At 33.3% G+C, this 22,873-nt stretch overlaps 2 protein-coding genes across 4 annotated transcripts; one reads left to right on the plus strand and one right to left on the minus strand.

The window, feature by feature from the left end:
* The first annotated feature begins 7,824 nt into the window (after positions 1-7,824).
* LOC107919990 (tetratricopeptide repeat domain-containing protein PYG7, chloroplastic) lies at positions 7,825-14,339 on the plus strand. 3 transcript variants are annotated; one of them, XM_016849458.2, is made up of 6 exons: positions 7,825-8,219; positions 8,996-9,082; positions 10,613-10,664; positions 12,173-12,465; positions 12,690-12,836; positions 13,956-14,339. In XM_016849458.2, the coding sequence occupies exons 1-6, from the start codon at positions 8,079-8,081 to the stop codon at positions 14,235-14,237; spliced, it is 1,002 nt and encodes a 333-aa protein (XP_016704947.1). In that variant the 5' UTR covers positions 7,825-8,078; the 3' UTR covers positions 14,238-14,339. The 3 variants fall into 3 exon arrangements, with proteins under 3 accessions (XP_016704947.1, XP_040966204.1, XP_016704948.1); XM_041110270.1 differs by having other exon boundaries at positions 7,906-8,219; positions 12,173-12,327; XM_016849459.2 differs by lacking the exon at positions 7,825-8,219 and having other exon boundaries at positions 8,990-9,082; positions 10,609-10,664.
* Positions 14,340-16,492: 2,153 nt separating this feature from the next.
* LOC107919989 (sucrose transport protein SUC8) lies at positions 16,493-20,081 on the minus strand. The gene is made up of 4 exons (XM_016849457.2): positions 18,667-20,081; positions 17,670-17,733; positions 17,082-17,125; positions 16,493-16,919 (listed from the first exon to the last, which is right to left on the minus strand). Exons 1-4 carry the CDS (start codon positions 19,882-19,884, stop codon positions 16,743-16,745), a joined length of 1,503 nt encoding a protein of 500 aa, XP_016704946.2. The 5' UTR covers positions 19,885-20,081; the 3' UTR covers positions 16,493-16,742.
* Between the last annotated feature and the right edge of the window lie 2,792 nt (positions 20,082-22,873).

A 22,873-nucleotide genomic window follows, 5' to 3' on the forward strand; every position in this document is an offset into this window, starting at 1 on the left:
AGGGCAATATGTGCATGAATTTTAATTTTTTTTCTTAAGTATGATTCAATGTTTACACATAAGTATGCTAAAATAAATTGATGCTTAGAAAAAAAAATTGTTCATAAGTTAGCTCAAATGCAATCATGATTTCTGATTTTATCTGAGTTTTTTTTTATGTTATCTTATGTTATGGAATGCTTGTATGTTCTTAGGTCTTATGTAGTCTTTTGCCATGAAATTTTAATTTCCTTAGAAATAGACATGCATGAAGGTTTAAGTCCTTAGAATTGACTTAGTAACTTTCTTGAGGTGAAATCCTAGGAGGCATAAGAATCTAAACATGATATAGGCACATTTTCTTTGAATCGTTTGAGCCTTGCAAGCCTGCCATATGAATTTAACCCTTGAAACCTTAGTTTGAGCCTTTAAGCCTATTTTATTATTATTCACCTACATCATAAGCCATATTACCATCTTTTTAAGTTTTATCCTATTTTTGCACCTATCTTAACTATACTTGTCTTGGTGAGCAAAGATCGAGAAAAAAATTCAAAAAGATGTATATGTTCTATGTATGCTCAAAAAACAAAAGAAGAAAAATCTTTGTTCAAATGTCAAGCAAAAAGAGCAAAATAAATACTCAAGTATTGAGGAGTATTGTTAGGCATAAAGCTTCAAATTAAGTTTGGGGGTGGTAAAACTCGTTAGTAGGAAGCATGTACCTTGAAAGGATCCAAGACAAAGTTAGGGTTAAAAGTATTGAAGGAGTATTGTTGGGAATAAAGCTTCAAATTAAGTTTGGAGGGTGGTAAAACCCGTTAGTAGGAAGGATGTACCTCGAAAGGATCCAAGACAAAGTTAGGGTTAAGATTATTGAACCTAAAAATTCATTTCTCTTTATCCCTACCTTGAGCCTAGTCTCACTACAACCCTATAAAAGACCTATTAATTTTGATAATTATGCCAACTACATTAGTGGAGAGGAATTGCTAAGTTTAACAAACGAGGACCATTAATTAAATCTTGTGATTGTTCTGTCTAATTGATAAGGAAACTTTGATTGAATGGTGAATGTTATAAATGACCTTGAAAAGCATGCACTCTATGACTTATGTTAGAATTTTCCCTCACTTAGTATAAAATTATGAAATAATGTTTGCACGTGAGCGACCTGTCAACAGAAAGAGTTTTGTAAGCATGACTTTGTTGATGTATGTTTATGTGCAAAAGTTGGTTCTACTTAGGGATTCTATTTAAACTTATTCCTAGATTGCTTTACCTAAAATTTTGCTTGAATTACTCAAGATGAGCAATGGATTAAGTTTGGGGGGTGTGTAAACTCTAAATTATATAGGTTTTTTTAGTAGTTTATGACACTTTTTTACTTAATGTTAATTCTGAGTATTTAATATTGGGTGAATTTTTTTCATATTAAGATAATGAGCATGATTTAATAAAAAATGTAATTTTATGCTATTTTGTATTAAATTTGTACATAATTTAATTATTTTATGCTACATACTAATCTTGATTTATTTGTTGTAGTTGGACCAAATACTTATGCATAACTTATTTACTAAAGCTACATGAGCATGAGCCAATTTAACTCTACATGGACGACAAAGGCAAGGAAAATTGGGTCATGAAGAAATTAATTTGATCCAATTGAAGTTGGTGTAATTGATGAACAAGTCTAACAAGCATTTGGGTCATTAACCTGTCCAAATAATGGAGAATGAAGCCCAATTTGGCAAGGGCATTTGGACAGCTTAAAATTAACTTTTGGGAGATTTATTAGAGGTCCCTATAATTGAGAATAAATCAGTAATCAGTATACAACTTTACCCTTGAAATCGTCCACCACCTTGCTTGATTCAATCATGATTTCATGCATGAATTAAGCAACTAAATAACCTCATTTCTTCACAAATTATGATTGGCCATCGGAGTGAGAAACTTGAGGGGTTCTAAGCTATTTTTAGCAAACATAATAGCCATCCATCCACTATAAATACTACCCTCTACACCCCTCAACAATTATCCCTCAATCATTCTTCATTTTATCCTTTAACGCACATTCATCCATAATCTCATTTCTCTCTAACTTTCATTCTTTTCCACCCATCCCATTTCCCTATTTAGCTAAGTAATTCCTAGAGAAAAATCTTTCTCTTGGCCTACCACCTTGAGGAGCAATTTGTGGAGGAGTAGCTATGAGAATTGGAGGAAGCCCCCACGATTAGTGATCATACTATCAAAGAGTTTTTTCTTTCTTTTTGCTCTTCCTTAATTATTCGTTATGTTTGCAAATTGCTTTGTTGTTTTTTCATCAACTATGGTAGCTTAGTTCTATTTAGTTAGGATGATTGCATCAATTTGATAAAGTTTATTTTAATCATGTTATGATGTTCTGTGCCTCAGTTGATCATGTTTTTAATTAAAATCATACATGTATTTGATTAATTAAAATTTGATTGAATGCATTAGAATTAATCCGACCTAGATGGTGGCTAATAAACACAATAATTGAAAAGTACATGCTTAATTTATATCTGACCCAGAATAAATTAAGGTTCGTAATAACTTGACCGAGCTTTATTACCTTGTATAGCTTTTAGGTTTATGTGATTAAATTGTTTGAAACTGACCACGTCCCTGTTACTTCACATGAATTCTAAGAAACCCTTAATTAAATATGATCAGCAATATGCTTGTTTTTCTAAGTAAGAGATTCTGAAAGGACTTAATTCTGGTTTTAAGCTTATGAAAGATCGAGTTGCCATAGAATCTTTTCCGGAGCATTATCAACATCATGAGAATGAACTAATTAATTGATTTAATTATCCTAGCCTATTCATGTTATTGTTGTTGAAATCTTGTGAATTCTGCTGCTAAATCCATCTTATCCATTTTAACCATTCATTTCATTTGCATTTAGGTTAACTTGCATTAGAGATCACTTTGCATCTAGTTATTTATTTTTTCCAACATTCAAAATTAGTGTTTTTCTTACCAAATTGTTAATATTAATTTTTCAAAATATTGATTAACATATACAGTCCATGTAGAGATGATAACCCTTATACTTATTTATTACTTGATAACGATCGTGTATAGTTGCACAAACCATACGTTACAATAGTGTTTCATCATGCCTTTGGATAAATGTGTGGTGCACATGCATTTGTTTGGAATTTTTGTCACAAACCCTTGTGCAGCCTATGTAGGAGGGGCAGTGTTGCAATGAGATTCTGGCCTAAATTTCTTGTGTTATTACACTTTTTGTGAGATGGTAGTGGAAGTTGGGTATAGAACTATGAGGAAATTTGTATATTGTGAGGGTGGGATATCTTTTCGTAAGGGACTGAGTGTTTACTATGATAATTCGTCGTTTATAGCAATGATTAACCATATTAGAAAATTATGGTCCATACATGTATATGTTGAACACGAGGTAGACACCCTTGATGTTGTTGATGATACCATGTTGATGTCTGCCACTAGAGAAATAGAAGTAAATATTGGGGTTGGGGAACTAAATTGTAATGAAGAATTAAATTTTAATTAGAGAGTTAATGGTGGGGCTGGGGAACCATTTACTGAGTTAGGTGGGGAATCTAATGGGGGACCAAAGTTGGGTGGGAGTAGTGATTCATGTGCTGAGAGTGGGGAAAGTTTTGAAAGTAGGAGGACCAGGGATACAGATAACCCATTGGGAAGTGAACGGGTTTTGGGGGTAGAATTTGAGGATGAAGAGGTGAGAAATATCAAGGCTTAGTATAGAAAATATAAAGGCAAGAAAAATAACCAAAGAAAAAGAGAAAATAGGGTTAGTAGTGAGGGTCTAAAGGTAGGCGAAGGTAGTGAAAAAGGAGAGAAAAATGGTGAGGTTTTAGATCCATCAGGAGGAACAAATTATGTTGATTCATCAAATTTGGGGTCTTATGGAAGTGATTCAGACAGTAAGGTAGTTTATAGAAGAAGCCGACATGTATGTTTTGATCCTAATAACCATATCCCATATTTAGAACTTGGTATGATGTTTAGGGGACCAAAGAAATTCAAGATTGCTTTAGCAAAGTATGCAGTAAAAAAAATGTTTGATATTATATATCTTAGTAATGAAAAGGGAGGACTAGGGCTAGGTGTAGGGAAAATGGGTGTCTTTTTAGAATATATGCTGTTGTAGATAATAGTGATGGGTTTTACAAGATAAAAACATTTATAGAAACCTATGAGTGTTTAATAACTTTTAAGAACAAAAAGGGCATCTTACAAGTTTGTTAGGGAGTATTTCTCAAATAAAATCAGAGTGATTCTAAAGCTGAAGTTAACTGAGATGCAGAAACTAGCTAAGGAGGAGTTGAAAGTTAATTTGAGTAGGGGTACATGCAGCATGGCTAAGAGAAGGGCATTGGAGGAGATTAATGGAAGGATAACCTATGTGTTTAATAGACTATGGGACTATGCAAGTACACTTAGAAGGCCAAATCTGAATGGCAATATAGAGGTGATGGTAGAAAGACCAACCCTTACTGAGGTTCTTAAGTTTAGAAGATTTTACGTAAGGTTTAATGCATTGAGAAAAGGGGTTTCTAGAGTGTTGTAGACCTTTTATTTGTTTGGATGGTTGCTTTCTAAAGGGAAGATTCGATGGGGAACTTCTATTTGCTATGAGGAGAGATAGTAATGACCAAATCTACCCTATTACATGGGCAATTGTGGAGAATGAAAGTAGAGAAACATGGTGTTGGTTTCTTAAGAATCTTATTTTAGATTTATCAATAGGTAATGGTTCTAGATTCACGTTCATGACTGATAAATAAAAGGTATGCTAGGGGCATTACTTAAATAATTCTATCCTACCATGCTTAATTTATTAAACTAGCAATCTAATACCATTATTTTTGTTTTTAGAGATTGATGGAGGAGATTCTGAGTTGTTGCCAAGGGTTGAGCATAAAGTCTATGTAAGGCATTTATATGCTAACTAGAGGAAAGAAATTACTAGAAAAGACCTGCAAAAATCATTTTGGGAAGCATGAAATCATACATAATTGTTGACTTTGAAAATCATATCGAAAAGATTAATCTTATCAAACATAGTGCCAAGGTAAGTCTACTTAGGACTGATCCTGAGCAATGGTCAAAGGTTTTTTTTCTGGTAGGTCTATATGTGATGCAATTGACAACAATTTTGTCAAGTCCTTTAATGCAACACTTTTAGGAGCTAGGTCAATGTCTATCATTTCCATGTTAGAAGAAATTAGGAAGTATGTAATGAGGAGGATTGTAATTAATTCAGCCAAGTGTAAAAATTGGAATGATCAATTCTATCCTAAGATATGTGAGAAGTTACATAAGAGTATCCAAATGAGTTCATACTGTCATGTTAAATGGAATGAAGCAGAAGGGTTTGAAGTGACAAACTTTGGTGTTCTTGTAGTTGTTGACTTATTTCAATGGTCATATAGTTGAAGGAGATATGATCTCACTAGCATCCTCTACATGTTGTTGCAGTCATTTTGTGGAAAAAAAGTTAATATTTCTGATTTTATCTATAAGGAGCTTAAAAAGACATGTTTGAAAAATTGTATGGCTTTCTATTGCCTGTTGTCCCAAGTGAGAAATTTTGGTTGAAAATCGATATGGGACCAGCTGAACCCCCCATTCAAGGAAAATGCTTGGGAGACCAAAAAAGAACAGAGCGAGAAAAGAGGGAGAAAGGAGTGGGAGTAAACTGTCTAGAAAAAGGGAGGAAGATAAAGTGCCACAAGAGTTCCATGGTTGGACACAACTCCAGAAGCTGTCAAACTTCATCTACTATAAGTGTTTTGATGATAAAGAATTTTAATGCAATTGTTGGCTAATTTGAAAACTTCTAACATTTTATATTTACAGAGTACACCTACTCTTGCTCCACCAACTCTTACTCCACCAATTGTTTTTTTTTATCTTGCTCCACTAGCTACTTCTCAAATAGTTGCATTTGAAGCATCTGCATCATCACCGCCATCTCCTTCAACATAGCCAAATCCTCCCACCATGCCAACCTTTTCAACACAACAAATACTTACAAGACTAAGTAGCGTGGGAAAACAAGTTGTGCAAGGATTGAGTTATACACTGATGAGAGGACAAGACAGTAAATTTTGAATGTAAGTCACAAATTGTTGAACTATTATGCTTATTGTATTTTGGAAGTGCGACACGTTTTTTAATTATGTATTTTATGCACTGTAGCTTGGTATAAGAGGGGAAATCATGATGTTGCTCCAACTAAGTGCACTAATAAAAGGAAGGGAAGCAACAACAAGGAAACTATTAGTGGGACTTAAGAAAGTAGGAAAACAAAAAAAGCTAAGTCCAAAGATCCACCCAAGCACAATCGTAAGTCATGGAGATAGTTAATGTCAATTTGATTTCGTTAGTTAACATACGATTGATAATTTGATGGTTTTATTTTGTTAGATCATTTTGATAGTTGTATTTTGATGAACAGTTTATGTTGATCCTTATATATGATGGTTGTAATGGATGGTTCAATTTTGTTGGTGTCGATTTTGGTATCTGCATATACTTTTACAACAATATTTTACAACAACAAAAAAAAAGATTTTCTATTCAATTCAATCCATTCATTCTTAACAATACATGGGCAACATATCACCATCCCCAAGCAAGCTAACCCAAAAAATCATCCATGATACAATTAACAATAACTTATAAGCAACTATTACTTTGTTGTTCCTTGACCTTTTTGCATTGTACAATTTTATCTTCTCTTCTAAATGAGTTACCTTCAATCGCATTATTCACATTTCATCAATATTGAGCTCATCATTCTCAAGTCTTAATCTCCTGTTCTCTTTCAATAACATCTTATTTTGAAGCATTATTTCATTGATTGTGCATCCTTGTTCTTTTGCAGTTGAATCCGTCCTGTTACTGTTACGTTCAACCCACCGAAAAAAATCACATCTTAAACCGATCTTAAACCCAAATTGTAACAAAATGTTAAATACATCTTAAACCCAAATTGCAACAAAACATCTAAGAACACATCTTAAACCCAAATTGCAACAAAATGTCAAAACACACAAAGCCTTTTGTTTCTCACAAGCCCAACTATGACAGACCAAAACATAAACCCTAATTTACCTCTTTAAAGTTTGCACACCAAAAGAATTTTCTCCCTTTATTCTTTGGAGTATTCACATTGCAAATGGGAGCCCAACAATTCTCTGTGCACTTGATTTTCTATTTGTAGAAGAAGAATGATGTAGACGTGAAAGAGATGGAAAACGAAAGAGATAGGAAACGAAGAAGTGAAAGGAAAAAAACAAATGGATGAACAAAAGAAGGGAAAATAAAATAGATGTTAGAGAAAATGAAAGAAAAAGAGACTGGAATGAAAAATGTTGAAGACGATGCAGAGAAAATGAAAGAGAAAATAGCAGGGAAAAATGTTGAAGACGATGGTGAATAAATAAATTTAAAGGAAAATACTTGAAACAATCTGGTCAAAAAAAGTTAAACACGGGTCAAAAGGGTCTTCGGAGTGCAACACATGGTGGCGCGCGAGTGGCTAGCGCTGCCATGTCAACAAAATCTTAATGTCGTTAGGCTACGGTGCCAAGCTAGTGGGAGAAAAAAAAGGTTGGGTACCAATCTGGAAGAAGTGGACAAGTTCTAATACAAATTTTATATTTAACCCAATGAATTTTCAGTTACTAACCTAATGGTACTTAATAGGAGATGCCTAAAATATTTAATTTTAAAAGTTGATAAATTAAATAGAAAAACTTTATATTTAGGTAATCAAAATTTATACAAACGTATAGTTGGGTGAGTGTCATTGTAGTTTACCAAAAAAATTAGTAGTAAAAAGACGAAGCTGGGTTTTGCCTTGGAACACCAAACGCGGCCTTATCTTGTGATATTTTATTATTTTTAACAATGATGGGTAAGCTTTATCTTCAACCACTAACAAACTCGGCAGCTGATTCTTCTCCAGTGAGTTTCTTTGAAAGAAAATCAGTGAAAACAGAGAGTGACTTACTTTGATGTTCGAACTTTGAAGACAAAAAAAAAAAATGCTTCTCCAAACTACAATCTCATCTCGGCCTTTATATCAACGGCATGCGTGCTTCTCAGCAACCCACCAGCTTCCTCTTTATTACTCTTTCCTCGCATCTGCCTCTCTCAACTTCACCCGCAAAAACCTCTTCTTCCAGGTCAAAAAGCTCTTCCCTTAACTATTTCTTCTACTATATTTTGTTATAATTCAAATATACCAATTATCAAATATTTTGTTAAAATTGACTGTTCTTGGCTCATTCGAAAGCTGCCTAGCCCTGGCTCACGTATGCTATATGGCTATAACTGTAACTAATCTCGCTTTCTTTGCCTCTCCTAAATTTATGCCAATTTTGATTGATGCAATTGTACATTTTGAGTTTGGAAAATGATTTTATGATATAGTAAACAAAAAGGTTTTTTAAAAAAAAAACTAAAAAGAAAGGGTAGATGCAAAATTTCCGTGCAGATAAAACATGACAAGGTGTTTTCAATTGTTTGTTGTTTTATTGGTTAAGAAAAAAATTCTCAGGGAAATAATTAGGAGCAAAGTAATCAAGCTAATGTGCATGTTTGATTGCTTCAATTGGTAAAATTATATTGTGAGGTAAATGAGATTATAAAAATGTCTACATCAAAGAGTAGTAGAAATTTCTCAAAATTGTGAAATTATCATGTTTGTTAAAGAAATTGTTGCATGGACTCCGGGCGTCAGATATAGGTATGCATCCAGCACGGGCTTGTTTAATTTTTTTCTAAGTTTCTCCATGTATTTGAGGAGTCTCTGGAGGTATTTTTTTTTAAATATGTGCCGAACACAAGTGTCAACAACATAGATTACAAAATTTTGCTAAAGGAAGGTCAAAAAACAAGATTTACATGTTTCTTTTAGCTTTATGAAGGACACTTGATAATGCTGCAATCAATTCTCCAGGCCATTGTTCCGTGCTATCGTGAACCAGCTTTGAAAAACACAGGGGCAGGCAATGGAGTGAATGACACTAAATTTCTCAACCTACAGGTAAGTGTTTTGTTCTCTCTTAGTTTCAAGAAAAACTGCAGCATTGATCGTAGGAAAATTTTCCATTCTATATTCTTTGTTTAATTTAGTCATTCAACATGCTTAACTCTGTTATTGACTTGGTCGGCCCCTTCTTTTCAGCACTACTGTGTTTATCCAACTGATACAACTGTCTTCTGAAAATAGATTTGATTATCGGTTTTTCTTTAACCACCTTGACTTTTATAATTTCTACTTGTAGATAAAGCCATGTAACCTAACAAAGCTAATCTTTATAGGGTTAGAATTTTTTTCGCTGCAAGGACTGGTTATACTAGTATAAATCTAAAGCTATAATAATTATCTGTTCCCCTTGAATAAGATTTGATATTGAATTTTAGTTTAACTTTGGTACTCTACCAAATTCCTCAAAAGTTGATAGTTACGGGTTAGGTATTCTTGTATTTTATTTCATGTTTCCTTGAAGTTTAGTTCCTTTGAACTATTTTACTTGGTGATATTGAACTTAATATATTTGTCCAAACAAATGTTGTAAGCATGTTCTTAGTTTTTGATCCTATGTTATATACGTGGAATTTTTTTTTTATGAAAATTATGAAATATACCAGTAAAACTAATAGAGGTAAATTATACTTCCACTCTACATGTATAGATTACAATTATCTTTATTCTAAGGTTATTTAAAAAATACATAATGCCCAGAAACCAGCATTATGGTTAGTGTTAGGAGGAGTAATGTTGGTGAACTGGAATGATGAGCGTTCTTCCCTATTTTATTTGCAAGAGATTTCATTTATTGTCAACGTCATTAGATTTTGGATTCCATCCTCATTAAATTTAGCTCTGGTTTCTAATACTTTATCAGTAAAATAAGGGTTAAAGTTGAAGAATTTAGGATTTCTCTTTTAATAACTAATTTTGGACGTTTCAAGAAATGAACTTATCTTAATCTATTGTCTTGAGATCAAAATTTGGTTGAAAGATTCAAAGTTAATGCTGTCTTTCTCAGAAGCCATGCATTCAATGGCACATAGCTTCCACCAATGTGGCATGGTGGTGGAGAGGTGGGATGTCAAATGTATTCAAGAGAATTCTAGATAGAAAGAGACTTTTAACTACATAGTCATCAATGCTATTATGCTGTTTTTGAGTACTGAAAGTTTTAGTCCTAAACCTGAAGATATTGGAGTTAAAAGAAATTAAGTTAAATGGTTGCATGTGGTTTTCATTAAAAGAGGCCTAAATCGTGCTGTGTTATAAACGCAAAAAAGGGTAGTATTATTTGGCTTGTACAATGCAGCTTCTTCAGTTTCCATCCGTGCCTACTCTCTTCATATATACCTACTCTATATCATGCTGCTGTGTATATAAAATTTACATTTTTGTTACATAAGAAAAGTGCATGTTTAAATTTTTTTATCTGGCTTTATTTTAGTGAATGGAGATTGATATATGATTCTCTACTAGCCCTAACAAAGCTTTCTGTTAATTTTTCTTTTCCCTTTTTCAATTGATTGCGGATAAAGGCAGATGTTTCAAAAGGGAATGGCAGCAAAATCTTTTACGTCATCACGCTTTGATGGTAATTTCCGTTCTCTTTGCTCCACTTTTTAGCATCAAGGTTGTTTAGCTGCTTATCATCAGTGCGTGAAGAACTTACACGTCATAAAGTGGGAAAGTACAGCGGATATATGGAAAGTTGCACTCTTCATGCCGTGTTTCCTTGTATATCTAATACATTGAGGATGCATGTATCCTCCCCTTCTAACATTTAGCCATATATTTTTGCAATTCTTTTTGTTTTAACGCAGCTGATAATACAAAACATCATTTTTCTAAAATTTTATTTGTATTGCATATCAGTTGAAGAAACATTCATTTGCTCCCGGCCAGTTTCTCTCTCCATATCTTTTCCAGTTTTCCTGTATAAGAAATCTGTCTCCAGATTTTCAAACTACCATTACTTTTATGCTCTTAGCTTTCATAGCCCTTCTATGCCACAACAAAGCCAATTAAGTGCTCAATACTTGGGGTCTCTAAAATTCAGAAGAAAAAACAATTCCAAGACCACAAGGCCAAACATTCTCATAACTTTTATGTATTTGATTGTAATATTGATAATTCCACAATGTTACATTTCATAGGAATTTAAGTGGTTTAATATTATGTTTATTGCTTAATTAGAGTTTGCAATGAAGCAGCTGTGTGCAATCACTTGTTAAACATTATTTTGACGCAGTCCTTTTATGTGGTTATTTGATAGAGCATCATATTTCTCTTAATATTATACTGATTAATATTCCTTACAAATAGTACATATTCAAAATTGTCATGAAGCTGAACAGTTCATTCTTGTGGAGTTTGCTTGAGTTTTGGGTTAAATAACTTAATATACTAGATGCATTAATGGTAAAACTGCATCAAGCTTGAGTATAGTCATGCACTTATAGACTTGTATTCTGACTTTCTAAATTTGCCTTACTTATAGTTGCTATATTTTCAAAGCATCTTAAATAACTGAATGTGATGCACACAGCAAAATTAGTAATTGGCTAACTTTCGATAAGCTCATACTTTGTGAATAATATAGGCGGTTATATTTACAAAGACTATCATTTCCAACTAGTGTAATGAGCAGTGAAAGTTCTAAGGTGTTTTTCCCTTATACTTTTGAGCATTTTTTGACACTAGGATCCTTTTAAACATAACTTGAAGGACAAAGAATATAATCACTAGCCTCTAGACTGTGATCATAGACTTTTTGACAAGTTGGAATCTGAAACACTTTTGCAGACAATTTACTTTACTGCAATGATTAATGCAGTAATTAGTGGTAACATATATTAGAACTGTAAACTTAAGTAGCCTTATGTTGCGGAAACTAACTTTTAGCGCGTAATCTATTCTGTCTTTCCTATTGTTTAACTCAATGGCTATATTTTATAATTAAATCTGTCTGATTCTCACTCAAGGTCTTGACCAAAATAGTACTTCGGTCAAGGCTAAGAGACTTCAATTTTTTTCTGCTTTATACTAAGATTCCACCATAATTGCTTGCATTAAATAATCGGTGTTACCATTTTGTTGCAGAATCCTTGAAGAATCATCGAGCTATGGTTGATGACTTAAATGTGAAGAAGCCATTGAGTGTGGTGTCTGCTTTCGCCTTTGGTCAAGCATTGTGGTTGATTTCTGCACAACTAGCAAACGCAAGTGAAATTACTACCGGAGATGCTGTTTACGAGGTTGGAGAGTTATTTGAGTTAGGAATCCAGCTATCTTATCTACTTTTACTATTAGTTTTACTTGGGGTTGGAACCTTCTTTGTAATCCGTCAAGTACTTGTACGGAGAGAACTTGACCTTTCTGCTAAAGAATTGCAGGTAAGAAACTATTTTCCCATGCAAAAAAATGCTAATTAAATTGCTCTGCGATTTTGTCTATTTTACTTTTCTTAATGTCTATGATGATGATTTAATCAAGTTACTGTAACCAAATGAAAAGCAAAATGAGGAAAGACTTCCAACTCTTTGTTCTTAGCTTACAATGAATGTCAACTGCTCTTTTCCACTTACATTACTCCTGAATATGATTATTTTAATTTCAGGAGCAAGTCAGAAGTGGAGATGCCAGTGCAACAGAGCTTTTTGAGCTAGGTGCCGTTATGTTGAGAAGGAAATTTTACCCAGCTGCAAATAAGTTTTTGCTTCAGGCAATCGAAAAATGGGATGGAGATGATCAAGATCTTGCCCAGGTATGAGATCATTTGGATCTTCCATATCTTACAAGCAGAAGCACTTTGTTTTATTTTATAAATTCTACTTTACAGAATGTGATACGTATGTCCTGCCTTGCTGTTACAATCAATTATGTCAACCATTTTTTGCATGAACTTATCTGCTTTTAAGCATCACATACGAGTTTGCTAAGGAGATTCATTTGGATGATTGTGTTGAAAACTATTATCGACCATTAACATAGAATCATCCATTGATTAAGTATTCTTCTTCTACGAGTCATAAATCATGCAATAAGCAGTGCAATTTGTCTGCTTTGTGGTTTTAGTCAGAGGTCATACAAAAATGTGGTAATTTCTATCATGAAATGACTAAGAATCAATCGACAGAACATTAGTGAGAGAAACCTAGATCTAACAGGAATTATAGCTGTCTAATTCTGAAATTGCATGATATGAACTATTTATGAAACAAAATGATAAGTGGTAGCCTTTCTTTCTATCAATAAGTACAGTCTTGAAACTGCATTAGCAAGAGTTTTCCTTTGGTTTTTGGTACGCATTAGGTCAAACTCAGAAAGGGGATTAAATCATGGATTTTGACTGCCAACTGGACAAATGGAAGCCACTACCATATGCATTGATAGAATTTGTTATGTTGAATTTTCCCTTCAGTTTGTGTTCTTGATGTTCATGAGTCTGGTTATTCATTTGCTGGTCTTTTTTCTTTTTGCACTCATTGATGTATTGCAATATTGGATAGAACTTGTCTAGTTATTATGATATCCAGATATATTTCAATTTTCAGTCCGTAGTGTTTTGGATTAAGTAGTTCTAGTTCTAGTTGTAGTTGCTCAGACATATGATATTTGTCATTTGTACTGCACTTGTAAACTCAAAAAAGTTATTATGACACCGACACAGCAGTATGTTGGGCATCTATTTTTGGTTTCACTCTGAAGCATGTGTTGTGAAGGTTACCTATATGTGGTAAGTACCTAACTTAAACAAATACATAAATAAGGATACACAATACTTTTTTCGGGTCATCTTGATTTCGTACTTTCTTCTTGGTATCCTGATTGGTGCTCTGTTAACATGAAACTAACCTTAAGTATTTTGCGAACCATTGCATAGGTTTACAATGCCCTTGGTGTCAGTTACGTTCGGGATGGGAAGCTTGAGAAAGGAATCAATCAATTTGAAACTGCTGTGAAGATTCAACCAGGATATGTCACAGCTTGGAACAATCTTGGCGATGCATACGAGAAGAAAAAAGACTACAAGTCTGCACTGAAAGCATTTGAAGAAGTATTGCTTTTCGATCCTAATAATAAGATAGCACGTCCAAGGCGAGACGCACTGAAGGATCGTGTAGAAATGTACAAAGGAGTTCCTATCAAATCAAAAGACAGATGATTTTGTGAGGTTGCTGCATGTTTGGATATGAATTTTGGACAAGTGACTAAAGGTTTGTTCAAACAATTTAACACCCAGAAAAGGAATTATGACAGTTCTTTATATTACTGTTTTGATACAATCTCTATACCTCTATCTTCTCATACGGAAGATTCCTATCACCTACCTTGGCCATCTGAAATACCAGAACAGACGGCCATGGACAGATCTTTCGAAAGCATTGTCCTTCCAAGCTCAACTAACCAGCCGTTGGGAATATCTTTCCTCAAAATTGGCCTAAATGAGCTTAACTCCCTTCAAAACCACAATAGAAAAACCAAACATCTGTATTATTTCAGACGGTATAAAAACAACCCAGAAAAGAAAATAGATTTTATATATATCCACATTGTCACGGGCTTTGTGAATGTGTCATGGCTTGGACTTTAACAAAGCAAATGTGGGGTGTTAAGCGGAGAATTCACTTCAATTTGTTTGTCTGTATCAGCTTGAACCTCCAAACTTGAAAGTACTAAAGAATTATCCAAGGGATTAAAGTTGGAAAGTTATTCACGAGAGATAAGGAAACCTCAACTCAATGTTGAATGATACAATCAAGGTAGGAGACTTTATAGTTGAATACTCTCAAATTAACAATACAAATTAATTTACATCAATAGCTAATACTTAAATTTATCTAAGGAAATTTAAACTTTATATCATCTATATCTTTTAGAATTTAAATTAACATAATAGCTAAAACTTACTAGAGTGTTTATTGGGTTACTAGACTTACAGATTCACTTCTAAAATGCTCTAACAATTAGGTAATTCCTAGTTAGTTAAGTAACCTACTTTACTTGAATGAACGCCTTCTGTTGTTATGTGCGCCTCGGTCTTGAGCCTTTGAGCACATTCGATATCATTATCCACCACTTGTTTTAGAGATGCCCTCGTTATGTTTTTGAAATGAAATTGGTTTAACTGACTTCGATTGATTTCCAACCAGCCTCACTATCTGATAATCTCTTCTTTCAAACAAACTCCCAACCTATAATTCTACCTCTATTCAACTCCATGTGCCATAGGAATGATCGTAGATAAAATATCAACATTTTTTGAATATCCAAATCCACATATGCAAATCTGCCTAAAAATTTAAATCCATTTATTATCTGCAAATTATCCGGATATTGCTATGTATATATGAATCCAAATTAAATATTACCATCCATTGGATATCCAACTAAAAAAAAAATTCAAAATTTCCAAACATTTTTCGGATATCCAAATCTACAAAAATATTAATTTCAATCCACTAAAATTCTTTTTTATATATAAAACATCAAAATTATAAGCATTTGATAACCAGTGGATTCGAATATCCGAATATACATCCGTTATCTGCATAAACAATGAAGATTTAGATAATGAATATTAGAGGTATCTATCCGCATCTGTAGCGAATAATAATTTTAAAATATGAATCCAAATATTATATGAATCCGCAATACTTAAATTTGCAAAAGATAGATTGAATATTCGTGAATATCCAAATTCGCAATCTGAATTGTCATCCCTTGAGTATTGACAGCAACTTCAGTTTGTAGGCCACTTTATCTACTCGTCTTGAAACTTTGAAAGGACCCTTGTATCAATGGTGAGCTTTAGTAAATCAACAAGCTACTAGAATCCGTTGTGTGTAACCTGCATCCAATATTTTGGGCAAATCACAAAGTAATTGAGATGTACCTCCTTCTGTTTGAAACTCTTCCAAGTTCCAATGGCAATGCCATTATGCTTTTCATCTATGCACTTACGTCCGATTTCAACAACGTGCCACGTTGCTGTGGCTAACAATATTACTTCCAAGAACTTTGTTATCAGGTACTTGTATTGCCTAGTGGTGAATCAGAAATTTAAGATATCACATTATATGAATACATAATATGTTTATGATGAGTTTGCTCTATTTTAGCTGGCAAGATGTTTATTATGCATTAGTTAATAGTTTCTTTCAAACTTGTAGTTCATATGGGCAGCATTTGGAGGCAAGTACATATATTTGGAAGAAATGTTTTTGCAATTGCCAAATGTATATTGAAACTGGTTTAGAGAGAATAAAAATTATTTGGAATAGTTAAAAAAATACTATTAGATTATTATTGAATTAAAATAACCTTGTTTTTTATTAATTAAATAGTTTAGATAAAAGAACTTATTAAAGTGTAACACTTATTATAAATCTCTCTCTCTATATATTCAAGATATAAAGATTTAGAAGCAAAATTTTATTTTGATATATTTTGAAATTTTAATTTACAGCATATCTAGAAAGGAGTAACGCAGAGTGCTACAATCAAAATATAAATATTGCCATAAAACTTAAGAGCCAAGGAAGGCTAATGCCACATTCAAGAACTTACATCAGTCAGTAATTAAGAAATTCTGACAAGCGAGTAGATCCCAGAAAGTTGAAGGAAAAAAAGAAACAATATAGTATCTCACTTTCTTCCATGACAGTGGTCAATGGGCTCCAGCCATTCCGGTTGAGTTGAGAGGGAGTTGTGTTTTGGGATTGGGAAGTGCAAATATTGCCAATAAAGCACTAATGGCAGCCAAAATAGACCCCAATACAAAGGCTGGTAAGTTTCCGCCACCAAATGCTGCATCTATCGGTCCACTAATCACTGATATAATCATCTGTCACATTTCCCAATTCAACACCCTTTTTATTTTATGAATCTATTTTTAGTTGAAACAACTATATCATTCATCTTTTTTCTTAACACCAAAACGTTACAATTATTGTTTGAAATTCAATGTAAAATGAGCAGAGTAGGGGCAAAGAAGTTGATGTTTTACCTGTGGGATAACTATAGACAAGTTTAGTACTCCCAAAGACAGACCTACAATTTTTGGATCACCATCAAATTTAGTAGGTAGAATACATGTCTCATTATTCAATTTAATTAAAATGGTAATTACATATTCTTAGCGTATAGTTTAAAAAATGAGTCATGTGGTAAGTTTCTAACTCTTCCTCTCTCCGGTAAATGTACCATAGAATTTTTTTTATGGTAAGAGTTTTTCAATTCAAAAAATAAAAAATTAATTCTTGTAAATTATATTAAAGAGCAAATTGATATTTTCTTTTAAAAATTCATCTCTTTGTATTGTTAACAACTGGTGTGATTGACAGAATAAGCAGACAGTGAAGTGTGACATGTCACGTGTACCTTTTACTGACATATGATGACTAGTTTTTAACAGTAAAAATAGATAAAAAATTTAATAAAAAGATTAATTTGCTCTTTGATTTAACGTACAAGAATTAATTTATTCATTTTTAAAATATAAAAATCAAAATATAATCTATAAAAACTTTGCGTGTAAAAAGCTAGTATAAGCATTAAGCATGGGCACTACATCATTAACACCACTGTAACATACCTTGACCGCCACCTTCTTCAGAGCAATAGATGGATGCCAATGCGAATGGAATGCTAAATGTTACCTGCATCAAACATCATTATATTTATGGATTATTTTACAATTTCATGCTTATGGATCTAACCTTGGATAATTATTTTCATGTTCAAACACAACTCTAAATTAAAAATATTAATTTTTACTAATCATGATTGTTAAAATTGATTTAAAAAGTATTACTAATAAAAGGGTAAAAAGCCTATGGTTTAAGAAAAAAATGGGTGTAGTTTAGGTTAGCTAAATGATAAACTCTAAACCTTACTTTACTTACCTAACCTTCTATCATTCCATTTAAAAAGGGAATTGGGTATGTATTGTGAAGGCAACAATTTTCCTAAAACTTTTATAATCTTTAGCCAACCAAATTTGCATCACTTTTTTTTTTGTTCTTTCTTCTTTTTAACTCTGAACCTGCATCATTTTATATATAAGCAAAAATTAAAGTGGTGATGCATATTCAATTTTATTATATTTCAATGAGCCTCTACATTTTACCTTCAACAAAACATTGAGCCTCTAAAATTTTAAAAGTAAATCTTTCTTATGTCCATAAATTTTCCTAAAATTGTACTATCACATGAATTTTTTTTTTTAGTTTTTATCAGAATTAATAGTATCTTAACATTCTTGAAATTTATTTCAACTTTTATTAATATTTTTTGTTAATATTTTATAAATATAATTTGTTGTGTACTTGTCATGTTTTAAGTATATACCATTAATGTGTGTTAATTTAAAAGCCCAAATAAATTATAGAAAATGATCCAAAGAAGTCTGAAAATTACTTAAAAACCAACAGGTGATGATGATGAAGAAAAATAATTTGATGGTGAAGGTGTGTCCGTGATTTAATAGTGAATCACGGAGGGTGACTTAAACCTTTTTCCATTACGTAGCATCACACATTTATGAAAGAGCCGGAGATAAGTGTTAAGAAAGGTAAAAAAGGAAAACTAACCGCAAGTGGAATACCCAACAGCCCAAACAAAGCCAAGGCAGAGGTTTTGATGCTGGTTGGTGGAGGGGTCAAGATTTGTGGTCCATGTTCACCCCTCCATGCCTCCGCCACCTTGGTGACCCAAACCGTCGCCGCCAAGCATGCTGCCAATATCAAGTTCACCACCCCCCACATGTTCTTCACTCCACCTATCAACCGGCTCACAGGCTCTAACCCCAACGACGCGAACGCCAACACTATGGAGTTTATCATTAGACCCAACGCACCCGCACGCACTCCCTCGTCGTACAATTTTTGTTGGCTTGCACTCCCCTTCACTTTCCCTCCGTATACTTCCGCCCCCATCCAGTCAGTGTCGTACAACAAGAATGGAAACCACGCCATCCAATTAAGGCATGTCACCAGAAGCAAGAACCACATTGGTTTTTTCAGGGTCTTGAATGCCATCACTAACTCCGCAAAGAAAGCCCGCCCCGATGACCTTCCTTCGTTGTCCTCTTCGTCTCCAGCTTCCTTTCTTGTTATGGGTGTCTCTTTCACGGTGGTAATGGCGGTTATTGTGATAGACAGGAGGAAAACAATGTCAATTATGAAACAAGTTTTGAGGTTTGCACAGTAAACATCACAGGCGGTTGTTTGTGTGAAGGGTAGGAGCTTGTGGAGACCTGAGAAGGAACCAGCTGCGTAACCTAAAACGTTGCCAACAGCCATGAAAAACGAGAACCACGCATTGGCGATCCTCATTCTTTTATGATCATTCGACGAAAGGTCAGCCAAGAAAGCGCGGCATGGACCTTGTAACATGTTGTTAGCCACATCGAGGATCCAAAAACCTGTAACGAATATGGCGACGGCTCTAGGCTTTGTGGGATTTTGCAGTGAATCACCAGATCGGTGACCGATGTCTTTGGCGAAGCCAATCATGAAAACAGCGACGGCAACGAAACAAGCTCCAGCAGCAATGAAGGGTCGGCGACGACCGATGCGAGAGGTACAACGGTCACTGCTGTAGCCTACAATGGGTTGAACGACGAGGCCGGAGATGGGACCACAAAGCCAAATGAAAGCAGCCCAGACGTGAGGAACACCAAGGGTTTGGACATAAGGGGTTAGAAGAGAAAGTTGCAGAGCCCATCCGAATTGGATCCCGGCGGCAATGGCTGCAATCACCACAATATTCCATAGCGGGATCGGGGTGACGGTTTGACCTGTCTCCATGGCGCTCTTATCATACAGATAAAAAAGAATAACAAGAAACTGATGATTGATGGAAAAGTGCAATCAGCATATATGGTGTATATATGTCTTGATGGTGTGAAGTGTGAGTGAATCATAAATAAGATGATATTTATATAGGGCATAAGAAACTATAAATGGTTAAAAATAGTTAATAACTTTTAAAATAAATTTGAGTGTGTACAAGTATATACTATTTGTGGATTCAATATATGTATAAAGCTTGGTTGTAACGAGTCCAAGTAAGTTGCCCAATTGATGGAATCTCATAATTACATCTTTCCTATTTTGGCCTTCTTTTTTTTCGCTTTGGGTGAAAGGAACTTATTTAATTTTAAATTAAAGATTCGAGACTTGCGTCGAGGTTAAATGTTTATTCAATTATAGTACTTATTATTATTATTATTATTATTATCATATTTAATTTGTTTCTACCGCCAAATAAGCTAAATTCAATTGGCGCCATTTCCGTTGAAATCGTATGAGAATTTTGTATTAGGATTAATATTATATTTGGACGAAGTATAGAAATGTTGATTAAATTATTATTCGTGCTGTATTTTTGTTATTAAATTTTGGGATAAATTTTAAAATTATACATGTACTTTGGTTTAATGCGCAATTGTATATATAAGTTTTAATTTGGTGCAATTATACACATGAAACTTTAATTGTGATTTAAATGTATACTTGAAACTTTAATTTTGATTTAATAATGTGCATTTAAAGAAATAAATACATTAATTTTTATATTAGATAAATATAATTATTTATGTATACAATATATAAACATAAAATGATATTATATCAATAATTGTGTTAATAATTTACAATAATTGGATTAAATCAAAATTTCATGTGTAAAATTGCACAAAATCAAAGTTCAAATATGCAATTGCACATTAAACTATCTTTCCTGTATACTTTTGGGATTTATCCTTTAAATTTTTATTTTTTTATGTTAATCATTAATCTATTTGGAATCAAAATTTTTGGAGCCATTTAAAATTTGACGAAAATGCTAACATGAGTTTATTTTATTGGTTTGATAACAAATTTAACCCTCTAATACTAACACATTCTATCAATTTGATTTTAAATATAAAATAATTTTAAGACAATAGATATGCCACATGCCAGGAATAGGGGGCTTTTTTACGCAATTAATCCAAAAAAATAATTATTTATGAAATGGTCCAAGTAAAAAAAAATGTACGTAAATGACTTGTTCTCGACAATGACAGCCAATGCCGCCTGACACACCGGCGGCGACGTCCCCTCATTATTAGCCAATCATTGGCTTCTTAAAAAAATATTTTTTTTGGGTGATGCCACTATGTCAGGCAGCACAATTATGTATTTTTTAAAATACTCGTTAAAAATACAGGTATTCACAATGGAGAAAAAAAGAAAAGAAATTTTAATGGGGGTTATCGATATGTTAGGTGACACCCGTTAAAATATTTTTAAAAAATATTTTTTAGGTGTTGTCGTCGTGTCAAGCAGCACCGGTGATATTTTAAAAAAAATTGTAGAAAAAGTAGTTCAAAGCTTTGGTCATTGTTTTAGAAGATTTTGAGTCGGCTACTGGGAGATCTAAACTGTAGAAGTCAACAAGAAGGAGGAAATCTCTTTTTTGGTGTCGAAATTGGCACGAAAAGCCACTATAAATGGCGACATCGGTGGCATTGAGTATGACGGCTAGGGTTTTCAATTAGGAAGAAGAAGGAAAAGAAATAAAATAAAAAAATAAATAAAAAGGGCAACTAAGTATGATGGCTAGAGTTTTCAATTGAGAAGAAAAACGGAAATTTGAATGGGAAAGGAAAAATGAATATATGGAAAATAGAGAATCAAATATGGGAAAAGAAAGAGAATAACTAATATGGAAAATAAAGATATGTTTTTTTCCATAAAATATTAAATACCCTTTCATATCTATATTTTTCATCTTTCATTTCTCATATTTGATTCTCAATGTCCTTAAAATATTAAATTCATGTAACACCCCATACTCGACCCAATCGCCGGATCTGGGCTATAAGGTATTACACTCCATATTCAAATTCAATTACCACATTCATTATTACAATTCTCATTTTTAAAACAGTGCAAGACAAATAATATTTATAACACCGTTACTAATTAATTTCACAAATCTCAAGAATCTATTTCAATGATAAAACTTTAATATAAGGTACAACGATTTCACAAAATAACTTTAACCTATTGAATAATTACTTAGTATTGAAATTATATTCTGACCACTTAATTACAAATATAACTAAGACCCTTAGGCTCCACCTCTAGATCGCCCTGCTATATGCATATTACATCTAAGGAGCATGTCTATTTGAGCACTGCATATTCTGGCCTGGTGTTTCTTCGAATCCTCATATTTTCCTTTTTACCTGTAATACATAATGACACATATGTAAGTTCAAATGAACTTAATGAGTTATCCATACCTTACATCAATAAAATGCTAACAAGCTGGTGCTTCATGATTTAGAATTTAAGTCTGACTGCCTGAATTAGAATAGTTCGCCAATCTCATTGGTATAGTATTTACATCCCATGAACTGGCTCACTTGTACTCGACACGTAATCTTCATTAATACTATTGCTTATTTACTTTCTCATCCGAGAGATCAACTCAACTTTCTCGGCTATATTTGACCCACGACTGGCGACTTGAAAACAAAATATTTCAAGTTCGGCTAAACAACGCCTTACACACATAAAGCTCACTGCTGAGACTTTATAGATGTAGTATCAAAATACAGAACATAAAGCTCACTGATGAGACTTCATATATGTAGTATCAAAATACAGATTTAATAACATTTGACCTCTTGGCGGATTGTTCCTATGAATTCTACCTTCACTAGTTGCATTTGCGGACCTTTATGCATCTATTTCCTTGAGATATTGTGAAAGAAAACCCATGGGTAATTCTCATAGCGCGTCT

This window comes from Gossypium hirsutum, chromosome D13 (assembly GCF_007990345.1).
Source record: "Gossypium hirsutum isolate 1008001.06 chromosome D13, Gossypium_hirsutum_v2.1, whole genome shotgun sequence".
Taxonomy (NCBI): Eukaryota; Viridiplantae; Streptophyta; class Magnoliopsida; order Malvales; family Malvaceae; genus Gossypium; species Gossypium hirsutum.